The 26,751-nt window shown below is 41.7% G+C and overlaps 1 protein-coding gene across 1 annotated transcript; it reads left to right on the forward strand.

The window, feature by feature from the left end:
* DPT (dermatopontin) lies at window positions 1-26,751 on the forward strand. The gene is made up of 4 exons (XM_076349467.1): window positions 1-324; window positions 10,198-10,323; window positions 20,250-20,357; window positions 25,984-26,751. Exons 1-4 carry the CDS (start codon window positions 26-28, stop codon window positions 26,048-26,050), a joined length of 600 nt encoding a protein of 199 aa, XP_076205582.1. The 5' UTR covers window positions 1-25; the 3' UTR covers window positions 26,051-26,751.

Genomic DNA, 26,751 nt, shown 5'->3' on the forward strand with positions numbered 1-26,751 from the left:
TTTCTAAGCCAGGAACATCCTCAGGATGGACCTTGTCCTTCTCTGTGTGTTCCTGCCTCTGGTGACCGTGGCATGGGGCCAGTATGGTGACTATTACTATGGTCCCTATAACTACGGAGATAATGATGAATGGGTCAATGTGTACCGCCAGGGTTTCAACTTCCAATGCCCACACGGGCAGGTGATCGTGGCTATCAGGAGTGTTTTCAACAAGAAGGAAGGCTTCGACAGACTGTGGAACTACGCCTGCATGCCGGCGGCCCAGAGCCTCGGTGAGCCGACAGAGTGCTGGTGGGAAGAGATCAACAGGGCAGGAACTGAATGGTAGGATACCCCCAACCATCCCCGGAGGGCACAGCCCTGATACCCCCTGTGGAATGCGGGTGCTAATACTGTGGTCAGAGCAATGCAAACGCATATAAATGCTGTCATAACCAGTGGCTTCACTGCCCTGAACGACTGCCTGAGACTCATTAATCACGATGCATATGTGCGAGGTAATCAGCATCACATTTGCCTTCTCTGTAGCAATTTCCTGCTGGAGGGTCTCAATGTGCTTTAGAAATGCTGTGTCGTTTGGTCACTCACAACCTCAGCTGCAAAGTGGTTCGGTCTTGCTATTGCTGTTTCACAGATGAGGAAAATGAGGCATGAACCTTCAGTGAGGAGAGGACGAAGTCCCTCTTGAAAGGCCACGCATTGAATCAGTGACTAAACTGAGGAACAAATTGTAAAATTCCTCACTCTGTGCTCCTGCTCTTACCACTAGAAAAAAAATTCTTCTCTGTATTGCACTGGCTTTTATCTTTGTGTTTTTGTTGCTAAGCTTTTTGGCTTAGGCCCAGTCAAAGGCTGTTTTCTTGTCATGCTGGTACTACAGGAGCCAAAAATCCACACTAACGAGCGATGATGGTGGCATATATATGCATGATAATGATAGCAGATGATCATGTTAATTCCCTAATACAGTCAGTTTTGGTTAACTAAACATTACATTTTCCATCAGCCTTAGAGGTAAAGGTGATCACATTTTATGGCTACAATAATTTCTGGAAATATGTATAGTGTTTCATGTTTAGGCAGCACATACCCATTTTTTAATTATCTTCTGGTTCTTTCATGAAATGTGAAACACAGTTTTGGAAAACTCTGAGTTTGAAATATTCTTTGGACAGAATGAAATGAATGCAAGAATATTTTCAAATACTTGAAATGGTTTTGTTCCAGAAATTGCAATGTGATTTTTGTAGATTTCATGTTATATGGGAACAGGTTAGCAACGAAATATGAAGCTTCTGCTTTTTAAATGATTCAAAATTTTGTTCTGAATTATTCATAGTCTTTCATTTACCACGTGATACATTCCTATGGCTGATGCAATTGCTAAGGAAAAAAAGATTGACCCTGTACTTAATTTTGGAATAAGAACTGAAAAGAAAGGGGAAGGGCTGCAAAACAGGGTGAAAGAAGACACTGTGGTAATCCTGGATGACTTCTTCATTTTTCATACATTGATGCAATTTCTACTTACTGCATAGTAATTTTGAACTAGACTTTTCTATTGTTCAAAATAAAATTATTATTCTCTTTCTAAAAATCCCTGGCAGCAATTGCTCAAGTTCACTTCTCACAAACAGGATACTGTATAAGTCTATACAGAACATTTTCTTCTGCTATCTAACCATGGGGCCATATTCATCACCATGCTCTTTATGCTTAGCATGACTACGTCCACAGTATATTATCTGAATCTCATTTCCTTCACCTCTTAAAAAAATCTTTCCACTTTGTCCTCTTTCTTGCCTACATTTTTTCCTATTGCCAACCCTATCTTTTCTCCAAATGTATTTCTTTTCCAACCCCTCTTTAATGTGTTTAACTCTGTTTCACTCTCTTTCCTAGCTTTTGGAGTTATTTTAGTTATTTCTTCCCTAGCTCACCTTTCCAGTCTGACATCCTTACATCTATCTGCCTTTTCTGCATAAATCTCCTTCTTTCTTTCTTTCTTTCTTCTATTTTTTGGGGAGGGGGGAATACACCAAAGTGATTAGGGAACACATACCCCTTTGCAAAGGTGAACTTGTGCTCCTAATTACTTGGGCTATTTCCATAAATCTCAGCTAGCTGTGCCTGGTTGTGTTCTGCAGTTTTCTGCACCTAGGGCTGAGCTGGTTGCATTTACAGTGCTTCATGGAGAGAGCCTTGCTGTTAGCCAGCACGTCCCTCACCGTGCCCAGACGCTGCTGTCCAAGAACCCAGCAGGCTCATCCCAGACTGAAGTGAAAGTGTGCGCCAGCAGGCAGACAGCCTGGAGTGTCTTGAGTGCAAATTCAAACCTCAAATTAATGTGATGGCACGGATGTAGCCTGTCGGGCCTTTGACAATCCCACATCTTCTTTCTTGGCAGTCTTACTTCTCATAGCTGCCTCTCTTTTCTCTCTCTCTTCCATGCCCAGCTCAGCGCTATTTGGAGCCATCCCCAGTTCTAAAGAGATTCACTCAGTAATCAAGTGGGACCACAAATAGGAGTCGCAATCTGTACCATTAGTTCCTGTTTGGCCACCTCTGTTTCCCCGCTGATCTTCTGACAAACCAATCTGTTGGTGAGCAATACATCATCCTCATGTCAGCTGACACAGCACTCTGCTGGACTCACTAGTCCATTCCCCATCCATGTAGGATGGACTGTAATATTCCTTCTTCAGCTCTGCCTCACAGGGTATTTTGTCTCACCTTGCAAATCACATCCAGGGAGATTCAATGGCTTGTACCACCAATAACTACAAAGCTGCCAAGTTTTTCCTAAAGTTTAAGCTACGTTTCCTCTGCTGTAATTGAGGCTTTTTATTCCTTGCCCTACCTTCACTGAATAAAGAGAACAAGCACACTGCATCCTTTGTAAAATCTCTTTTAACTTATTAGTAGGTAGCAGCTATGCCTTTCCCTCACCCACGCACCTTCACCCATGCTTTTGCTTTCAGGTTTACCACGTCTCCATCCTTCTAGTTCTCCTTTGGAAGTTTTATATCCCAAAATTCCTAAGCAAGCGCTGATCATATGTACAGCTCTCCTCTGAATTCCCTCCAGTTTCTCAGCCATGTCCCAGAAACTCTAGTCTGGCAGAAACACCAAAAAATGACCTCTGACAAATGATGTTTACGGCATTTCACAAATCACCATTCCTGACTGTTGTGCAGCTGCACAACAGAGACAAACCCAAGAGAGGTTTCTTTAGAAAAGACAACAAACCAAGAAAAGCTTTAGAGAGAAAATGAAGTGGGAATATAAAGCAGAGAGAAGAAAGAGTCTCCAACTCATTATTTTCTTTGCCATTAGCACTGAGGGGGGAAATGGCAGAAATAGATGTGGGGAGCATAGGGATAGGAGAGTTGAGGGGACTGGAGGGCAGGAGGGAACGGCTGGCAGAGCTGGTTTAGGTAAGCTTGCTTCCTAAACTAACACTAGGTAATATATGGACTTCTAGGATTAAACCCGTAAGACTTTGCATCTTACAGATATGAAAAAATTATTCAACAGAAACAGGGCAATGACACAGATCCACATTAGGCATCTAATCACGATGCCTAGTTTATGACATCTGCCCCCTTCCAGAGTCAATGGAGAGAAACAGGTACTCTAAAAACTGCTCTCTGGGGCACCCCATCTCTCCCAGAAGCAGACTCCCGAAGACCAATCACCTCTGACAGTTGACTAGAATTACCTACTGGCATTTCAGAATACACCTAACTATAGGTGCTTCGCTTAATAAATGCATCCCTGAAGTTAAGCATATGCGTACATACACTTCTGAAGACAGCATCTTCTTTTGTGTTTTGCTGAATGGACATGAGAAGCCTGTGAACATGTTACAAGACTCATAGGGAAAGTTTTGGCAATAGATTTGATCAGATGACCAGGGATGCCTTCTCAGCTTCATTAATCTGTGAATATGTTTAAAGTTAAGTACGTGTACACAGGCTTTGTTGAATCTGTCCCAACACCTTACTCCTGCAGAGGCTATCTGCTAACCAAGATGCTATTCAATATAGGGAGCAGAATTTGTTTCTGGATAATTTGCAAATACTCATGTCTGGAGCAGGGAAAAGTCTTCAGGACATCCCCTGATTCTACACAGTCCTTCTAATTATTTGTATGCTGCAACATCTCAAGGAATCCTGCCTTTTCAGACAGAATAAAGTTTATGATTTTAGTTCCATTTGTACTGGAGGAAGCTTGACCTTGGGTAAATATTTCACCACCTAAAAAAAGGTAAGATCTGAGTGATTGCTGGTGAGACTGATCTTCACTGCTTCTCTGAATACTACAGAGTTGTCTCTACAAACCAGTCTTTGAATGAGGTACTTAAGAAAAACTATTTTTCTTGCCTGAAAGTGATTGTACCAAAGGACAGGGATCAAACAAACAAACGAACAAAAGTTTGCAAGTGAAAGACAAGCAACTTTTCCTTCCATGAGAAAATGTTTGTTTTACACTACAGAATACAGATGGAACTGTGCCATATCCCCAATATACTCCTAGTTACCCATAAGGCACAAAGCAGAAACATTTCCAGCCAAGTGTTATTTAATGCATGTTTATTGCCTCTTTTCCTTGTTTAGACTTCTGAGAAAGTATTTGGATGGGACTTGGAAAAAACAGATATCTAGATTCTCCCTCCCCACTCCCATTCTCACTCTCCTTTGCCTTCTCTTTAAGCGCACAAACAGACACACACACGCAGATCCTTCAAGTAGGCACACAACCCTATTTCCCACAAACTGGGTGCAAAGACAGACTCATGAGCAAAGGAAGTGTCTGCAGGAGCCTCCTGTTCAGGCGCTGGCAGCACACCCCGGTACATCTGCGAGGAACTGTTTTTGTTCTCAATCTCTGACCAATCCCAAGTCTCAAATCTGAGGCTGTATTACCCAAACCCGATAATCAAGCTGCCCTTTCAAAACATTCCCATTTGTGCTATCTATGCAAACAAGTTAATTTTCTTCAAAGCCCTAGGTTTATGTTAAAGGGATAGTGCTACAAGCTCTTAGCACAGCTGCAATGGACTGAGTCCAGTGGGAGCATTTGAGGAGAAGAGGGGTGTTTCTGTAGATAGGGAGGCCTCATCGGCGACTGTCAGGAAGAAATCAACAGGGTGAATAGGGCCTTGCCTTCCTTTTGGGCGGGGAGGAGAAAGTAAGTCATCACTGACCCCTAAATGAAAGAAAAAGATAGCTGAAGATGATAGTAAGGTTGCCTTTGGCATGTGGAAGTCATGACAACACATCTCACCACCCCACCACAGATAGTGAAGACTCCTCGTAGAAGTGGCCATTGGAGACTGGCATGGCCTAATCAAACACGGAAAAGTCGTTCCCTTCATCTGAGTGCCAGTGTTTCAAGTGTCCTGAGCCTGCCCTCAGCCACTTATCTCTCCCCACTCACCTGTAACAGACTGACTGTTAAATTAGCTTTCATCATGCGACTAACCAAATTACACAGAGGGAGGACACTCCACAAAAATAACTCAGGAAAGCAGGACAGGGCCTCCCCTCCGCAGCTGTATGAAAAGGAAGTTAAGTTTTGGATATTGAAAGTAACAGGTTTTGGTGAAACAACACTCCAGGAAAACAGTCTATCTAATGTCTTGTTAAAAAATGCCTCCCACACTCTAACCGTGGTCTTACCAGCTGCATGAGGTTAGGCGACCTCTCTCCGTATTCCCTCCAGGGAGGACTACAGGTGAAAGCATGCAGTGTTATTTCCACTGGGTCAGTTTGCCATGGCTGACATATCTCCATAATATATAGATTCATTCTGTTGTGCCAGGCTCTAGAGAGATAGCTTTAAAGTAATTAATGATGCAAGTTTTACAGGAGCCATCTGCTCTACAGCAGAACAGTGGGATTCTTTTGAAGTACATAGAATGACACTCTCAGGTTACCCTGTTATGAGGAACAAATCGCCCTTAATGCAGCATGACCCAGTGACTACTGAGCTATGTTTCAGACTCTGCACGTTTCCAGAGAGCTTCAGGGAGCGCTGCCCGGTCAGTGTGGCAGGGTCTCAATGCAGGCTCTAACAGCACCACTTACTGCATCTTGAACTTGGGCTTCCCTGAGCGGATTTGTAGTGAACAGGCTTCCTCTTTGGGTTGTCATCCTCAGGACAACACGCTGCTCTGGCTAGTTCCTGATGTATCTGAGGGACAGGGGGCCTCAGAGACAGGTTTACAACACAGCACCAGCATTAGATGGGGCACAACACTCTGGGGCTTTGTCTAGCAAAGGGCAAAAATAAGATGTAGGCATAATTATAAAGTGTCACCACAATTGGTGCCATTGCTCAAAACAATTATACTGTTGCAAGCAATATTTGTCTTCAGTCTGGCAGGCAACTGTTGAGTCAATGAGGTACACACTTGGCCGCTGAGGCTATATCAACGTTTGCAAATAATGTGGCACAATTTAAGTGGATCTGTAGGGTGAAACAGCTCATGCATGGATGCAAAATCCACATATGCATTTTGAGTGGGTTTGTTTCAAACCAGCTCTAGTTTGGTCTCACAGATAAAAGCTCATTGGTGAACAAGGAAAGCAGTCCTGACCTGAACTAAACTGCTAACGTGGTAACATGGATGCACACTTTGGTTGCTTGCCATGACAGAACTCAGCTGTACAACACTCATTAACCAGTTCAGAAGAAGATTTGGCAAAGGAGAGGCTTTTCACAGCAATTGCAGCAGGCCAGGAAAGTCTCAGCTACCATATCCCTGTTACTACACAGGACTCCCCCCAAAATAAGGCTGCATAGCTTACTCACTTTCTATGAAACACTGCAGTCATTTCCAGCAGAGGCAAACAAGGGAAGGGAAGGGCAACTTCCCATTCAACAGCACCTGACCCTCACCACCACCAGTCTTCCCACTCCCCCACCTACCAGCCAGCTCACCTCCTCTTCTCCCAGTACCAGATCCAAAAGGCAACTCTTCATGCATCGCAGCTTGAGCCAACTAGAAAAACAAAACAACCTATCCATTGCCAAGTCTAATCCCACACAGTCTCAGCCGGTTTCTCATGCTCTTCTGCATTCACCTTCTAAGAGGTATCTTCCTCTCTTCGTAGCAATGTCAGGATTTCATGAGTGAGGAGAACCCAGTGTCATGAACTCTGAATACTGAATTATCCTCTGTAACAAAAGTGCTACAGAGTGGGTCTAGTAAAAAAGGCTTTTTTTTTTTCACTTGGCCATAAATCAAAGGTCCTCAATCACTAGTTCTTATTCACCATTCTGGTTTGCAGAATTTGCTGTGACAGGAGTAGTGAATTCAACAGAGAAGGAAGAAATCCTCACATATTAAGTGTTGTTTTCAGACTAAAAAGGTGTGTGGGGCGGGATTGCTTGTTTCCCTTGAAGAACTACTTTCTGCTTGTAGGAAAGAGGCCAACTGGGAAAAGGAAAGAGAAAAAAAGATTTTATATGAGCTCACAAATAAGCACTCCAATTTCTGAGAACATCTCTTCATTTTTGGAGGAATATCTGGATTTTACTTGAAAATTAGAAAGATCATGGAAAAAAAATCCTGTGTTATCTCAAAGCTAAAGAAAAGTACTTCGACGTCACTATTATCTTTCTTTCACTGAACCGAATATTGAGCTTGAATAACAGATTGCAGGACTTTGTCTGTATGAGACAGAAGTAGAGAGGGAGAAGTGAACATGAGCTTAAAAGTGTATTTTAAATTTTACTTTGAAAGTTTTTAAAATAAAATGGCAATTTAATTGTAAGACATGACTTATGTCCAGTTATACTCTCCATCTAAGAAGCTAATTTTTAAGGCACCTCCAAATATTATTTTTTCTAAACAGACTTTTCATGAGAAGATAGAATCAGGATCAAAAATAACCAAACCTTCCTAAAGTTTGGTGCCCAAATATGTGTGCATGTACACATAGGAGTGCTATGTTAGCTAGATTTTTTCCAATCCACTAGAGCCAGAACAGTCCATCAGCAATGTCCCTCTCAAGATGAATCTTTCCATCAAAACTGGAGTGTATTAGTAGAGGTGTCAAGAAAATAAAAACTGTTGTAGGGCAAAGAGAGCAGGAAAGAGGGCAGGACTTCCCAGACTGAATGTGAGCAGCTGGGGAGAGAAAAAGAGAAGGAAGAACCTCCCACAAAGACGAATATGGGCAGGAATATCAGATGCTGATTGGTGAGGATAGGAAATTGCAGGGCAATGCCGAGCCTCTGAGAGGAAGTGCAAAGGAAAAGGAGGAACGAAATGCTCCCGTTATTGCACCTATGCAAGAGAGCTAGAAAATCCCCCAGGAGCACAAGGACTTGAGCAGTGGAAATGCATGTAACTGGGAAGGGGGAGAGGCAGAAGAAGATGAAGACACACAAGTTTGGTTCTACTTTACACAGATTAATGCAGAAAAGTGCTCATTTTGCAACAGGTACAACCTTCCCTCTATTTCTGTGTATCAACCTTTCTTCCATCAGGATAACACCAATCATCTGCAGCTATCCAATATGTTTACACAGAGTCTTAGCCATATGTCCCCGTGGCCTATGTGCCAAAAAACAGAGCAGCTTCCTATCAAAGTCCTGCTGAAATCCTCTGAGTGCGAGCCAAACTGCCTTACTTGGTGTGATACCATAGCAACTCAGAGTCCCCATCATTGCTTAACTCTGAAGGTCCTCGGCAGAGTCTCACAAAGCACAGCAAGTATGCGTGGCCCCAGCAACGTGGGAGATGCGGGGATACAAACAAATGTAAATAATCTTGTCTGAACAACAGAACACGGTGGAAGGGACATACAGAAGAGACCCCTGCTTCAAAGGAGGAAGTGGAAAGTTAGGCAGAGGAATTAATCCCTGCACTGGTCAAAATTGATCAGTTTTTCAGCTTCTGCAGACAAACACTTGAGCCTCACACTTTGCGAGCACTAACACCTGTATGCACAAGTGAATGACTTTCCAAACACCAAACTCTGCTAGACGATGTGTTTTCCTTTCTGGGAACTCCAGGCTCATTAAAATAAACTATGAGGTCATTGAATGAAACTAGGGGAAATTTTTGGTATTTGTTAATCATAAAGTTACTTCTGAAAGTGTCTTTTGGATATATCAATGCATTTGATTTTATGGTATCGCAAGGAAGGTTTGCTACAGCTCTAGGCTGCCAGTTTTCCTTGATGAAGGAAAAAGAAAGAAAAGGAAATGGAAGAAACTGAATTCCTGTAATTTTCTCCACTAGGGAAACAATGAGGCTAGGAGGGTGCTTGAGAGAATGAGCACTCAACAGCTGAGTTAATGAGCTGTCTGATTTCACACTCTCCTTGTCTTTAGTCTCCAAGAAGCAAGCTATTCAAATGGATTATCACTTGAATTACTTTGGGTATCAGTGTCCAGATGCTTGTAGGGTGTGCAGAAAGAGAAGCATATATCTGCATGCTTAGGGACCAAGTCTATTCTACTTGAAGGCAGTGATTTACATGTATGACAGAATTCCCGAGTACACAGAAAGCATGAAGCAGATTTTTCTTTTGAAAATCCAGTCATAAAATTTATGTGAGTCTTGTGATTTCATAACATCTGCGTCTCAGTTTAGCTCCTGTGATTGTTATCAAATCATGATTTCATCACAAGCCTATAATGTTTTGAATTAAGAGTGCCTTCTCCTGGAGACAGGTAATTGAGAAAGAAATAAAATAAAAGAAATTGCTGAATTTCTCTTATAAAAGAGTTTCTAAGGCTTCTTTTTTGTAGAGAAGCAGTTGAAAAAATTACTCCAGTGAACCCCCAATGCTCAAATACCAACAGTCAAAGATAAAAGTATTAATGGACTATTTTGAAGTCAGTCTTATGATTTGTAAACAGTTGAGAATGTCAACACCAGAATAATCTTCTTGCCTGATTAGCATATTGGAATGATTAAATACTTTAAAACAGTTAAAATAGTTTTAAGTGCAACGTAAATGTTAAGCCATTATTAGTTAACTACTGCTGCTTTCTTACACAAAATGGTTACTCAATACAAAGCAAGTGCATACAGTGCTTCTCAATACAAAGCCAAACCCTTAGCTTCCACCCCGAATCAAAATTTTTAATGCTGTTTTCAGAAATGCTTGAAACTATCAGGAAATCTAATATCATGTTTTCCTTATGTGTTCTCTTCTTTTTCCTCTTTCTTAGGTATCAAACCTGCTCAAACAATGGGCTGGTGGCTGGTTTCCAGAGTCAGTATTTTCCATCTGTGCTTGACCGTGAATGGCAATTTTACTGCTGCCGCTATAGCCGGAGATGCCCGTATTCATGCTGGTGAGTTTAAGCAGAAACCAAACCTGTTAGCCTCTTTTCCCCAGCAGTTCATATAAATGTCTTTGGCCACCTGGCCCATCAAAAACCTTGTCTGAGAAAAAGTTAACTGTGTTTTATGGGGCTAAGCAAGTTATTTCCAGTCTGGTAACAGGATTCTTGAGGATCCATGGCTAAGGGAAGAGAATGAGGGCACAGTTATGCTGAAGAGCGCAACGCAGTAGCTAGCCCTTAATGAACAGGCCTGGGTACCAGCAGCAGCCTAGCAATGCTAGAAACCATGACAGAAGTCTCCAAAGTGGAATGACATTTCAAGGGTGGTGATATAGCTCCCACTATAAATCCAGCACATTTACAGCAGTAGGAGCATCTCTGTGCTACGCAATTGTGCCACAATGATTTACAGGAGTGAACTTCCTGCCATTTACCTCAGAAAAAATATCCTCTCGCTGACAACTTGGGATTTTTGTATTTGTAGTGCATACAACTTGCTCCCTCTCTCAAGGCTGTTTGAAGACCAAAGTCAAAATGAGCTACTGATCATAGTCCAAACCTAAAAAAAAGGTGGCCTCACCTCACACAGTATCACAACTGGTGCTGGCAACCTCACAGAGGCTATGGAAAAACGAGCTATACATCCCGAGCTTCCCTGTCGCCCCAGGTGTGGTTTCTCTAAATTGAGATGGAAGAACAGTAGCAGACTGTGCAGAGAAAGCTCATATTGCTCCTGTCCATTCTGTGTAACAGAACTCATGATTTTATGCTCCAGGGCTATTAATCCAGCTATTTTCACTGATACAAAGAATAACCTGCCTGCGTTTTAAAAAAAAAAAAAAAGACAAAAATAGGGGAAAAAAATCTGTGCTTGAATCTTTGATTCCAGAACTCAGCTTTGAAGTAAACTTCCCATTGAGATGCACACAAACTGTTAACATGCCCATTGGTCTTACTTGTCTGGCTGGCTACTGGCCAAACACAACAGCAGTGCCTTGCTTTGCATCCTTCAGTCTCCTTGCAGCCAGGAGGAAAAGAATTGTTTTTTTATTATTATTTTTAAATATTTTAAATGACAGGAACTCTGTAACAAAGTCTTTGAACATTCTTCTGCCCCCTTTCCAGCCTACACTGCCTACGGATGTTCTCTGCTTGGGGGTTTATTTACATACCTGCCCAGGCTCTTCCCTCTGAGGGAAACTCACTCTAACTTTTAAGCAGTTCTTCCAATCTCTCTTACTCCTCTAATATTGCATGTATTTTCAGAGAGACAACAGAAATCTTCTCTGACCTCTTTTGTTGTTGACAGTTCTGCTTCCCTCAGACGTCGTCTTGACAACTGGGAACAGCTTTGTCTCTGCCTTGCAAATTGGCATTCAGAGTAATGCGAATCCTAATGTAAATGTTTGGGGTTACTGATGTCTTGTGTTTCCATCCCAGCTGCACACAGACTCCTGTACTGCCCTTCTATTTCCAACAGTGACAACACTCATTTTTTATGCTTGGAAAAGAATGCCTTATGTAGTTCAGCTGCTACTGCCTTTCCATGCAGAAAAGGCAGCATTTCAAAGGCAGGTGAAGCATTTCTCCCTCTAAGCAGAGTAGAAATCCCATGTACTCACATTCGTCTGGGAGGGGAGAGCTGTAAAACCTCTGGGAAGACCTGTCACTAGTTGGTGATTATGGGTTCATTATAAAACCATTTTGTATCCTGTATTACCAGGCTCAGTCACTCCATCTAGAGCCCAGTTTGTTCTGTTCAAGCTACTGGCCTATCTTGACACTTCCATATCCACTCTCACCCTGGACAGTCTCTCATACAGTTTCTTCTACTTGAGAGCCTTGTTTGACCTTACTCTCTTGAAGTGCCTCCTTACAATATATTTCTTCCAATTTTTTTCAAGCTCTCATTCTGTCTTTGGAGTTAGCAAGGTAGATACAAGCTCCTTCTACATACAGTTATCCAAATTAGGATGTTATGGTATGGATGGACAGACTAACAGTTGTTAGATGGGCTACCAACTAGATGGGTAAAAAACTGGTGGTTTAACAGGCTCAGAGGGTAGCAGTTAAAGGGTGATACCCTGCCTGGGTGCCCATTACGAGCAGAGCACTGTAACTAATGGTCTACCCTGAGACCCGTCCTGCTTAACATCTTTATCAATGACCTTGAGGAGGCAACAGAGCACACTCTTGCCAAGTTTCCATATGACACCGAACTGGGGGGAACAGCTGATACGCTTGAGGGCAGGACTGCTGTTCAGAGGAATATGAAAACCTTTTCCTCTATGAGGACAGTGAGATAGTAGAGCAGGTTGCCCAGTGAGGCTATGCAGGCTCCATCCTTGGAGGTTTTCAAGACTCGACTGAATAAAGCCCTAAGCAGCCTGGTCTGACCTTGTGGCTGACCCTGCTTTGAGCAGGGGGCTGTACCAGAGACCTCGAGGTCCCTTTCCACCAGAGTTATGCTGCGATCCCAAACAGGACTCCTCTGCTGGAGGGCCCACACCATGCAGCTAAACTCTCCTCTCCGAAACAGTGGTCTCCTGCCTATTGTCTGCCGGGAATGGTTTCTCTTCTGTTTTATTCCCTTTCCCCTGCCTAGACAGTGTCTGGGAGAGTGCTAGTTGTTACGCTAACATATAAGCAACATGAACTGCAATGTGGTAGCACGAAACCCCATGCTTTGGACCCACTCTTATTACTACAGATGTGACTTGTCTGAATTGTTAAACTTCACTGTACAGCAACTAAACTTCCCATTCCCTAATAGGAGCTCACTCACAACTTCACTTCCATTGGCATTTCCAAGTTATTCTCACAAAACCTTGTTCACACATCACACTTCTGGTCTGTATCTTGTACTCTGTTTAAGATGCATTTGACAGAGACAATGTGTTTTCCAAACATTCTGCAAAGCAGTTCCGGGCTACCATGGGTAGGACCTCAAAATGTATATGCATATAAGACACAATAAAAATGTGTGTGCGTATACAGTATCATTATTTATTACAGTTTCTGCCCCAGCCTATAATGGTATTTATTCTGTTCCAGAAACTAGCTGTCAATAAACTATCTGTGGAGAAATGACTATTAACATGCTGCTGACTCCTATTTCTTGGTTGAAGCAGCTTAATTTCATGCAAAGGCATCTATTAGTATATGACTATGTGGAAAAGTAATACCAGGAAAATACGTAATGGCTGTGGTGCCTCCTGGATCATGCGTGACACATAGGAAAATCCATATTCAAAGACAATCCACATTGCAGAATTTCTCAGCAGCCTTGAATTTTAATGTGCAATGAATCCTTCATTATGAAACCAAATATGGGCAGAAAGGCATTTTTAAGAAAACTGACGGTACTGAGGTGTAACAAAACTCTTTGGTTTAAATTAGCTCTCACCTTGGGTATTTGATCCCTTCCTCTTCCAGTTGTCTCTGTACGGGGCTCTCTGGCAAATATAAAAGTGGTAAGACAGCTGATCCTTATGCATGGCTTCTCTTGGCTCTTCTTCAAGACTACATTCCTCCTAAAGTGAGCTGGTCTTCCCTACAATGAATAAAGACAGGTTTTCCCCATATATATGAGCCATGCAAATGGTTTGTTAGAATTTGACCCGGTTTTTACAGCTGGAACATTCCTGTGTTTTTTGAGTCCTGCTAATACTTATTGGAATACTAATTTATGACACCATCATGCTGACTGAAACCCCCACTTAAACACTTTGCTTAACTTAAGAACATTATTAAACCCAATACATGCTTAAGGACTTTGCTTGGTAGCATCTATATCTTTACCCTTAGAGCCCAGCAGTTCGTTTCACAGCTCGTCTTCTCACCATTAATTCCCAGTTTACCTGTACAGTAAGCCCATACTGAAAATAAATATACTAATCTTTTCCAGTCTCATAGTTTTGCACTTGCTATTTTAAATTTTTTTTACAAGTACTTTGTTTCCTTCCTCACCATGCCAAGTCTTGTCATGGATTCTGCACATTTTTACCGTACTGAAAATAATTAACATTCCTCACAGGAGGCAGAAAAAAACCCCATTATTTTACCTGGCTAGGGAATGCTACCACAGTAAAATAAACTGTGTGCTGATTTGAACCATAAAGGAAGCAAATCCATCGCAGATGCAGAGACAGTGTTATTAAATGGTCCCATTAGAGCTCAGATTTTTCTCTTTGCCAGGAAATTGAAAGCTTGACTCCATACTCTCAAAAGCAAACACATGTCACAGAGCAGCCCCAAGTCTGCACAGACTGTTTATGACTGTTTCCTCTCTCCAAACAACCAGCAGTCCAAGTGCCAGAAAGTCTGTCTGGAGCTGTGGCTGCTCTCTGTCACGGTGATGTTGTCCAGGCAACAATTACGTTTTCCAAGAGTTACGGGGCTTAAAGAACTTACTTGTTTTCTTCACTCAACCTGCCACCAAAGCCATATTGAAACTGATGAGATCCTATACAGGTTTCTCAGAGATTACCAACAGCAGAGATATAAATCCAGGAGGTGAACTCAGAATAGATGCGGTGCAAACATGCACTTCTGGGCAACCCAATTCCCTTCCCCTCTTTTTTTTTTAAAAAAAAAGGTAACTGATTTTTTTTATATCCCAGCAAATACAACCTTACAGTTCAATCTCCTGGACCATCTTCCAGAGACATCTTAGGAGAAACACATCTGCTTAATATTGGAAAGCTGGTTAATGTTATTTCAGACATGTCTTTCTTGAACAGCTCAGGTGCCCTGAGCTCTCTGCTGCTGCTTGTATTGGTATTGCACTAGCTCATGTAGGCCTCCAAGAAGAACTGTGGTCCCACTGTGTTGGCCTCGTGGCTCCTCAGCCCTGTGAGAGTTTGTTTTCACTACAGCAGAGTGGAAACAGAAGAACAGTGATGTGTCTAGGTGAATCTATGATCTCAGAACCTGGAGCGTGAACTCAATCCAGAAACGCACATGACATGGCCACATGAGAAAACTGCTCATCTCTAGAGCAGCTCTAGGACAGCTCTAGTTCCCTGGAAGCCCAGCAGTCTGGGATCTATACTGGGAGCATTGGCAGGAATTTCTGTAGACAGTTTACTAAGACCTTCTTTGGCTTTTCAGCATAGTATGCTTTTGAAAAGGGGATGCCCACTGTCTTCCAGCTGGAGGAGGAATTGAAATTGATTAAAGAGGCGTATAATTCACATGTTCGCAGAATGTAACATGGGGGCTCATGGCTCTTGAAACAAAATTCTCCTTTAGGAGAGCCATATTCTTGAAGCACTTGTAAATAACATCTGAAACAGTAAGGCCATTCAGGGGACACTCCTTGTCCTCAAAGGTCAGAAAGTTAATGTCAAAGCTTGTTTCCCTCTTGAAATGGAACAGCTCCTTCTTTTGGCTGTGGCATCCTTAGAGGAGGAATTCAGCAGCAAAGAGGAAAATGGAGATTAAAGAGGAGCCATTCATCTTGTTAGCAGTGTAGTTGCACAAGAAGTAAAAAGTGTAAGGCACTCTGAAACAACATACTTACTAGCAGGGAATAAGTATATTCAACAGCTGGAGCAGGAAACCATGAGCTCTACCACTGACTGTCTTTGATATTTTAAAAGACTCATTTCTTTTGTCTGCTTGATATCTGAAGGCAAGGCATACCCACAGTTCCCATTTACTTCTCTAAGGGGCGGGCTGTACAATACTAATAAGGCCATTGGTGTGACTTGATCTTCTGATCGGTAAAAAATAGACTCATAATAACTATTTCTGAAGTCAATCGTTCAAAGAGTGCTAGGGATCACTGTAGATTAGTACAAAACATTCTTCTTGGTGCTAAATGAGTAACTCTGTGTTTTCTATTAATCTCTAACATAGTAATTCTTCCCGATGGAAAATAAACAACATTACTACTTTCAGACTAAAATAACAACAGTAATCCTGTTAAAGATTTAATGCCTTTTTTCAATACGTTTCCTGCCTAAGCAAGATTTATAGGATTATAGCAAGTACATTAGAAAAACGTGGGGATGGGTGGGGTGATGCAAACCAGTCAGAAGATAAACCATCCCACATCAACTCTATACCAGCTAAAAACCCCATTATGAAAATACCTTTTTCTGTCAGGTTTTCCTGCTCTCTCCCACACATGCCAAACCATTTACATCCCTTCTCACAAGCTTTTCTTTCCCAGTCTTTAATGTAGAATTTAACCTGCTTTCTCTGCTCTCAACAATGCCACTAGTGCCCCAAGTCTCTTGTGTCCAAACATCATACACCTGATACTGACCTGAAGTGGATTTGCAAAGCCGAAGTAGAATTCCTCTGTTTTCTGTATTAATTCTTGCAAATAGGTCACATGGACTGAAAAGACCACCACTTGCTAAAGGTCTCACGTTACTATTTTCTCTCCTATGAGTCCTTCCCCAAACTTAACACCTATGTACATATCTGGGTTTAGTAAATAATCCCACTAAATGCACCCTGCTAGCCCCTACACAGATCCTCTGCCTCCTCAGGGTTCGTTTGACACCAAATTACTCAGTGCCTAGGTCCCACAATCAGTATAACATAGGTCTTTTCACAGCTGCTTTGCAAGCCGCTCTTCTAGGGCTTTCCTTCATGTACCCTCTCAGACACCACAAGCACCACAGCTTGGTCCTAGAGGCCTCAGATCACCCTAAACGGCAGCAGCAATTTTGTCTAAGCACTTGGCAATTCCCAAGCTTCTCACTGCTCCCCTAGCCCAGTTTTCTTTGCTAAGAGGTCAATGCCAGAAGAGTTTACAGGGCCCTCATGCGGGTTGCTGTGGATGGCTCTTCCCACATGGGTCTTGCCCTTGGGCTTGGACTCCTTGGGAGTCCAGACTCCCGTGGGCAGGCAAACCCTCACCAACTAGGGCAAAAAGCGTCTCTCACTTGTTTCATGACTCCTCTCAGGTATAAACCATATACTGCCACACGTGGCTCACAAACGCTACCACGTTTGTAAATAAATTACCTGTCTGTAGGGCCCTGGTAGGTGGTTCACAGTTGACACGTAGTTGATATGCATTAGAGAGTAAAACACTTAATATTTTCAGTTAAGCACTTGATAATACGGTTACACACCAAGCTACAACAAATGCTGAGGGAACCACTGTCCTCTGCCAGGCAGACCACTTTGAGAAGAGCCTTAATGGCTGAGTTAAATGACCTTTCCATGACAAGAAAACCAAGTACTGAATATCCCTATGCATTAAACACTAGAGCATCTCTCAGTGCAGATACATTTTGTGCGACTTATCCCCACGATTCCAGAAACAGGAATAATAGAGAAGGGCTGGGTAACACCACAGAGCCCTGCTATATGGACAACCAATGGCATTTCCTTCTAAAGGATACAGCACAATCCAGATGACCTTGAGATGCATGGGCTTAAGGGAACAGTTTCATAAATGAGTACAGCAAACATCAGAGAGAACTGAATTAGACAGACAGACCATACAGACCCAAGTGAACTTGAACATTGCTGTCATAGCACTATTTATAATTTTTCTCTCCAGAACAAAAGGAGTCAGTAGGCATCTGTCTATGTAACAAGACAAACTTCAGAGCAGCTCAAGTCCCCATATAATTTACTTTGGGTAATTGCATATATTTGCTTTTCAAACATTTCTTAGCAGAGGAGCCTTAAGAGGCTGAATGGTAATGTGAAAGAAGTTAGTAGAGAGGGAGGGGGAGATGACAGCAGGCAGAAAGAAAAGAGAGGAAAGCTAAATGAAGGCTCCCTACTGCATTCATTCACTTCAGAATAACACTGCCTGCTTCTGCAAAAGATCTGTGAGACCCTTCACAGTAATTCAGGAGCTTGTCATCAGATTCACTTTTCAACTGAAAGGCTCATGAAACAAGTTCAAAGAACTGACTTTCAGTTCTGTCTCTGAGTAGAGCTGAAAGCAGCTTTTTAACCTTGTGTTTTGCACGGTCTTGTCTGCCCAGCACATAGTGCTGGTCAAGATTACAGAACATTTTCCTTGCTGAATGCCAAACAGCTGTTATGAAACACATTTGGTGGAACATATATAAACACATGTCTTAGTGTTTTCTCATAATAATAGCCAAAAAAAGCCCCAAAACCTGAAGCTGATGGGGGAATGCAAAATGACATCCTGGTCCATAGCTGGTCTTCATGCCACATGTTTTAAAAACCTGCTGTGACCCAGGAATCTTTGAAGATGCGCTATCAGACACTCAGGCTACAAATTAGTAAACTAAATATGGGGACTCTTCATTTCTTATCAACAGCACAGCACTGCGAAGGCTCTGCGAATCCATGTGCCCTTGGTCAGAGCCCTGACAACAGGTGCTGTGACCAGGCCTGATCTTCTGTTTCCCAAAACCACTTGGGCACGGGTGTTCTTGTACTACAACTAGTAATTTGTTTGACGATTGCTGTGGCCAAAGGACAGAAGGCACAAGAACAAGATATGTTCAAAGAAGTTGACTGTTGAGACTTAGGGATCTTATAAGGCCATGCTTGAGTTTCACACTCAGTCCCATTTTTCATCTGTCAAGGAATAATGATTTGTTAGGAATGATGTTCCAACTGAATGATGTTTTTCTTTCATTTTCAAAAGCTGAAAATGGAATTAAGTCACATCTTCTTTACAAAGAAGATGTAAACAGCATAAGAATGGGGTAAACGAAGTAATCAAAAATACATTTAAAATATACAGAGAGTGGTGGCAATTTCAGAGGAATTCTTGTTATAGTAAATAGCTCTAGGAGAAAGCGGCCTAATATTCCAGAGTCCCTCAGTTTTCAGGTAAACTTTCAGTTTCTGAGTATTCCAACAGTTACTGGTTTGGGCTCCAAATAACCTCAAAGCATCTCATCTTAAAAACTTAAAACCATCCCAATAATTGTATTCCTAGTGAGTAAAATATTTAAGCTTCTGCTCAAACCCCACCAATTTAACAAAATGTAAACATGCACATGAGTGCTTAGCTGGGATGTGCTAAGATCACCTTCAAGCATCATTCAAGCACTGCTGCTGGGCTGAATTAAGTCAGAAAAACGGTTGTCAGGATTTCTGTAAAGGCATCTTAACCCTGTTAGTCTCAACAGGAGTTGAGCTGTTCATTTCCACAGGGACAGCATCTCCCTTACAGGGAACCTGATTTTTCCCTGTGCTGCTTCGGAGTGAAGCTGACACAACTCCACTAGCAACTCCCACGTAAAATGGTGTAATACAGGGAAAATCTGAGTGCCAGGTTTCCATTCCTGACCTCTAACATAATGTTGACATAAAGTACTGGTCAAGGTCCCAGCCCCTTCCTGCATCTGTTCATTATCTGTAAAATACTTGCCTATTTCCCAGGAGAGCAGTAACCATAATTTGATTAATAAGTGCAGAAGCACTTTGAGCTTCTTAGATAAAATGCACTGCACAAATATTGTCCAGGCCAATATTTTTACATTATAAACTAGGCAGAAAGTGGAAAGAACAAAGAGGAATGGATTAATTGCTACATTCATTTAATATAATTCATAAATGGATAAATGCTTGTAGCTATTTAACTTGGCAACATTTACAACATTCTAGAGCAGCAAACGAAACAGACTGACAAGAGGCCGGAGCAAATCCCTGCAATGAAGACATAAGTAGTAGACAAGCTTTACATTCTTGTTAAGGCTGCTTTTATCCCAAAGCTGCAGATGTATATACATATAATACTCCAACTTGCTCTTAACAGTTCTAAACTTACTGAAATTTATTCAAATAGCTACATGAATTAGTTGCGTAGAAGAGAAATGCAGTCTTATAGGTCAGACTGCATCTTGTGGTGCTATTAAGAAACAAGAACTTTCAAAGAAACATGAAAAATCTACTATTTGAGTTGCATTCAGTCAACTGGACTTTTCTGTAAGATGGTAAATTATTTTGTCTTCTTTTTCCTTAATGTAAAGGTTAACAACAGAATATCCGGGACACTATGGAGAAGATATGGACATGATGATGTACACTTATGACCATTACATCCGTGGGGCAACCACAACTTTCTCTGCTGTGGACAGGTTTGCTTTTCATCTGTTTCACTAGAAATTTAAAAAAAAAAAAAAAAAAAGTTTTCCTTTTCTATTTCTCCCAAACAGTGCATGGCTACACATCATCTGCTGTGGTACTCAGCATCAGGCTAGTACTTCTGAGGACCAAAGTTCACTGTGCATGTGGCCAATTGTCCAGGGTGGTGTATCAGGAAAAGGGCACCTTCATGCACAAGGGGATCATCTGCCATGCCCATCTGAGTAGTGAAAAATATAGCAATGGTAGGCTTGGCTAAATCTGAACTCCACAAAGCTTAACAGATCTTCAGCATTGTTTCTCACCTACCTCTGGTTAGAGCATCTTTTATCTAACCCAGTAAAAACTCAGCCTGGAACACCCTGTCCTTTCAGGGGATGAGGGACTTATTTTGGCCCACTTTTCTTTGCAGAGAAGTGGGGTATCTGCCAGCATGCAAAGATAAGACCATACAAACTGCAGTCTGAATGCTGTAAAATGCCCAATCCATTGGAACACAATACTAACAGATCTGAGGCCACACCAGGAATTAAGGCAATGCAGTGCACATTGATCCCTTTCCAGAAAATGAGTCCACTACTTTTTCTTGTTCAGTCCTGGTCATTACTTGACCAGGCCCTATGAGGCGCTATGGCTAGTGAAGTTGTGGTTGGATCTTGATTCTTTCGTCTTGAGCTGACCTCTAATACATCAACTGTGAGTTATTTCTTCGCTGATGTTTTTTATCAGACACCTCAGCCCAGTATATTAAAGCATTTGTTACCAAACACAGCACAGACAGCAAGGCAAGGTGCGCTACACTGGCCTGTTGTTGCCAAGACTGGCTACAGGAGAAGCGGGGAGAGAAGAGAGAAGGAGGAGTTTAAACACACCAACATTTCAAGCTGTCTCTAATAACACTCAAAGGAGCCGAGGTGCTTTTGTCACTATGACGGTCTCAGCTTGATGGACTTCACTAGGGATCCCCTCAGCCAAAAGATTACCTGAAATAAGAAGACCTTTCCAGAAATGATAACACAGTCAGACTGCTGCAGGTCCATAAATGTAATTTTCTGGCTAAAATTCATTAGCCTGTTTATTAACAAATGGAAGCCATGTCTGCAAATTATTCCTACAAGCGGAAGCATAACTTTCACAGTTAATTAACTCAAAGGTATCTATTTATTCCTTTGGATAAAGAATTTACAAGCTTGCAAGGGACATCCCTGTTCTGGGTTTTTTCTCTTAAATATTACCCAGTGCTATTCTTTATCCTTGCTCCTCACAGCCATGGCAGAGAGTAGGGGAGATAGTGCAGACAGTGCGCTCCCCTGCAGCTGGATTCCAGCCTCTACTGGATGTGGACCAGGGTAAAGTCAGGAATCACAAGGACAAGCCTGGAAAACAGAGCAGCTGAGGTAACCGATGCCTCTGAGCAGATTTCTGTCTGTGACTGTTGAAGGCTTAACGCAGCCTTCAGAACAGGGACTGGGCCAGGAGTGGAGGTAGCATCACGGGGATGTACATCGGGAGTACAGGTCTTCACAGGTTATGGGAACACAGTACCTGGAAAGGGAAGAAGCCACCACCACCTTTGTCCTACCACTGCTGTGACACCACAGATGAACCTGCAATAGTAGCAGGTGAAAACCATAGAGAAAACATTTTATGAATTGCAATCTAGGAAACTTCTCTGTGCCAATGAACTTTCTGGCCCCCGGCTTCCAGAATGACTAAAACCAACTTGTGTTGCCTCGTGTAAGAAGTGAAAAAAACTCCTGCTATGCCAGTTCATAATTCAGATTCATGCAGTAACTCTCCTGAGTGGTATACTCGCAGAAGTTGGCTAAGTTTGTCATCCTAAATGGTTCTTTGCAGCTGGTTGAGGCAGCATAGGAGCAAAAAAAGCTATTCCCAGTCCCAGCCTGCCAGCAGCACGCACACGTGCATCTTGTCTGTGTAAACATGCTGTAGATTTTGAGACTGCTTTTCATTTTCAAGCACGTTAAACTTCTGTCCATACTATTTAGCCCATGACAGGCAGTGTTCTTGAGCTAATGAGCGTCACAAAAAAAGCCTTTGAAGGTATTTTAGTTTAAGCTTTCCTAATCACTTCAAACAGTCAGGTATTTTTAGACTTTTTGAATAAACTTGAAGGAATCATATCCTCCCTTTCCTACTCCCTAAGACATTGCATCACTGGGGTCACTGCTGATGCACAGATATTTGAGAGAGCATGTGATGCCTCTGGCAAAAGCTGTAGAAAATTTAGAAAGGTGGTATCCCCATCTCCTCTTCTGTAATCACTCTCTGAGAGTTTCCATGCCTGTGTATCAACAGGAATGAACAAAGGAGTTGCTGTTCATCATCAGAGGTTCTAAGTGCTCATCTGTGGAGAACAGATTTTAGAAGTGGTTAATATTTACATTTTTCAGTCCCATTTTAAATAGGTCAAAAGGAGAAAACAATTGTCTATAAAGCAAGACAAAAGCAGCTGGAAAGAATTAGCAGAGGCTTGAAGTGTCTCTGGGAGCACATTTGGGAGCGTGGTGATAATGCTGATGCAGACAGGATGACCTATGGACATAAGTAAGGCAACATTTGCAGGTAAAGGCAGTATCTTTTGTTAGACAGACTGATACAGTCAGGTTTCAGAGGTGGACATGGGGTATATGAAGCAGGTTGTAAACAATTGAAACTGCCCGCATAGACATGCACATTATAAACCCTTGACAAAATAGCTTCCAAAATTAAAAAAAAAAAAAAAAAAAAATCAAAATAGCTTCAAAATAGCTTCAGCCTGAGCTCTGAAACATGCTAAGTGATGATGGCATGGCTCCCTCATGGAGCCTTGTTATGGGGCTGTGGTCTGATTGGGTCGGTCCCTCGAGTCCAGAGAGCACCACTGGAACATTCACAGCCCAACCTGCAGGGAGTAGCTTGAACAGGGAGGTGGGGATTACCAGACGTGCTTGATAGGTGCCACAGCTTGCCCTTCGCTGTGTTCTATAAAAACAGCACATGCAGACTGACAGAAGCTCATTTCTCTTACAAAACTGTTCTCTGCTGCATTTATTTGGGTGATCTGAATAGCTGGTAATTTCTTAACTGCTCAGACATCATCACTGAAAGCTAGATCAACACCCAGATACCCCAGCAGTAAGGACATTTGAAATGCCTGGACAAGCTGGATATCTACTGAGCTCAGCTGAGCTAAATTATAGGTTATTTTAGGTCCCTAATAAGTTTCATATGACCAAAGAAAGAGGATTTTGTCAAACTCAATATGAATAGGAATTAATAGAATTTTTTAACTGAATTGGAAACAGATTATTTGGCAATATTTGGAGATAAAAGATATTTTCCCCATAGCATAAAAAATTCAAATCTGACAGCACATGACAGCTGGAGAGTAAAAGTGACAATTCAATATTGACTTCCCAAGCCAAGGAAAATGCATGAAATTAGCAGTTTGGGGGGGAGGGGGGGACTTATAAACTGGTGTTAAGGATCTGCAAAGGCAAGTTCATATATATTCTAGAGTATTCCACTTAGGGCAATTCCTGACAGGATCTGCACCCCCACTGGAAAACTTGTAAGGGATCTACAAATTGAAACAGGCTGATAACTATTGAATTAAACACACAGCACCAATGGTACAAAGTAATTGCCTGCATACTGAAAAGTTGGACATACATGCTTAACTTCAAACACAAGTAATGCAAAAAAAGATAAATTAAGATACTAAATGCATAAACCTATTGGCCATCAATCATGTGCATATATGCTAAAGTGTCTGCAAGTTCAATCTTAAATTACAACTTCAGAAATAATTCTGTTCTAATATTTCAAAGCATGTTATTAATTCAGGTAACTAAAATACATTTATTTTAAAGAACTCAACTTTTAACTTTACAATATCCCTTTTTAGAAAAATGACTTGACCTCAGCTTTTGAGCTAAAAGTCTCTCTGACAACGGGTGCTAGTTTAGCAGACCTTAATTTTGACCCATATAATCCTGTTAATCCACGAGTCATCTTTTTTTTTTTTGGTCTCTCTGGGTAGCTCAGTGACCAAACGAGTACTAACAGTCTTTGAAGAGCATGCACATAGTCCAAATGAGGACTTCCTAAAATAAACCTAAAAATGAATCTTGCATTTCATTAACCTTTGGTAACAGTTTTATGAGGCAATTACAATTAAAAATCATGTAGGAAAGGCCTAAAGAAAACCAAAAATAAACACTATACAACTAAATGCAGACTTGCTGATGAGTATGAGATAGGCCCAGTTCCAAATGACACTCAGCATAAACTGGTGAAGTAGCATAGAAAATTTCCAATTAAAAAACCTCAGTTAATGAAAGCTGAAATGAGACGCTTTATACTTACAAAGAGCTTAAGGGTCAAATTAATTTTATTCCAGGATAGAGTCACCCAGTCAATGAAACCATACAAAAGCAGTTAATGCCAAAATCTGGGCTCAGGTGTCTCAGCACATCCCTAAGAGGCAGCAGGTTCTGCACCAGTTTCCTCAGTGTTTGGAGCTGGCCACCAGAAAACCAGGACTGTGCAGGGATCTTGTAAAGCAAGCTCCTATTGAACCACTCCAGCAGCATTACCTGTGCCATGCCTCAGGTTTAGGAGATAACTATTAGCAGAATCCAAACTTTCAGAAACCTCTTGGAGTACCACCCATTACCAATTTAAATGACGGCTGCCATCTGCAAGGACTGTACTTGAGATCTAAACTCCTGTTAGCCAGTACCAAGCAGCCTAAATTGAACATTTGCTCCACAGCAGGACAGTATTTGTTCCTCTGAACTCATGCGTTTTTGTCAAGGGAAAATTTAACGCACAATAAGCTAAGGTGGAAATTTGCACTGTTGCAGCTATTGGACACTAAATCACTGGCCTCCACTGTTGAATCCTGTTGCTCCAGCCACGCTTCCTACTAAAAATTGTTAGTAGGTATTGTATCACTCTCCTGAGAGAGAATACAGACATCCAATTACTCACAAACCAGGAACAGCATAAACTCTCCTCACACTCGTAAATGTTACTCTGCCTCACACGTGTCTTGTGGAGATCAAGGATGAGAATTGAATTTAATTTCTCTCACTGTTGATTCCTTCACATCTTTGTTAAAGGACACTAGCTAGAAGACCTAGTAGTGGAAAGAAAAAAAACAGAGTGAATTTTGCTCTGTGGATAACTCCCCACTTAGAAATAGCTTGAAAATCACCCATGTATTTTACTTTGTACACATTCTTGAGCAATATATCACATGACAATAACTTTTGAGAGAACCATCCTTTTCCTCTTGGTCACTGATTTAAAGTCAATTTAGGATTGATCACCATCAAAAGTCATTGTCTTCTGAAGGATACTCAGAGACCTAATTACTCAGAGAGCTGATTTTCTTACCTTGTAAGGGAATGTGAAGGAATTATAACTATCAGACATATTTAATCTTCTTCCAGCCCATAAAAACACAAAGCATTCAGAGGAAATTCAGCTAATGGCAGACAGATGTTTTTGTTGCCACAATACCTGGTGTAAAGTTATTCTTACTTGTATAGTCTTATCCTTTGCAGTTCTGGCTCACTAATATCTCTCTCTTGTCTCTCTTCCATGCAGGGATCGTCAGTGGAAATTCATTGTCTGCAGGATGACAGAGTATGACTGCCCATTTCAAAATGTTTAAAAAGATCGAGTTTACTCAACTTGGAAAGCTTGGGGATGGACAGGGTGGGATGAGGCTCAGTGATTACGGGAGAAGGGCAATTAGGCTCACAAAAAAAGTACCAAGACTCATCAGCTGTCTGCTGAAGATACAATTCTTTCCCTCTGGAGCTATTAAATAAATTGCCAGTCCACGTGCTTGCAACAGCGATTTTGGAGGATTCCTTCAAGCTGCACTGGCAGTTGTATCCCCTGACTAAAATTGCTTACAACATACACATTTATGATACACAAGTCTGTGGCATATGCAGTTACCTTTTTTATATATACATATAGCCATTCTGAACACATACAACCTTCTTTCACATAGCAACTTCATATAAATTGCTTCCCAGCACAGTCACTCTGAATGAGGTGGAAACATACTATAAGCTTTCCAACATCCACTAGACTTTCCTGTCTCTACTTTGTACTTGGAACCAACCCAGTGATCCCTACCAGCTTCTCAGCGTTTAGTAGCTGAAAGTGTGCTGAAAGCAGCATCAGGAGGTCTCTGACGTACTGCATCTGGCGTTACCCATTACAGCCCTCAGCATAACTCCATTGCAACAAACGTCTGCCTGCACAGGAGAATTCCAGGTATTTACAACACTGGAAGACATCAATACCTGATTAAAATGAGAGTAGGTCCATCAATAAAAACAGAAGTCTAACCCAGCTTTA

This window comes from Aptenodytes patagonicus, chromosome 1, assembly GCF_965638725.1.
Source record: "Aptenodytes patagonicus chromosome 1, bAptPat1.pri.cur, whole genome shotgun sequence".
Classification (NCBI taxonomy): domain Eukaryota; kingdom Metazoa; phylum Chordata; class Aves; order Sphenisciformes; family Spheniscidae; genus Aptenodytes; species Aptenodytes patagonicus.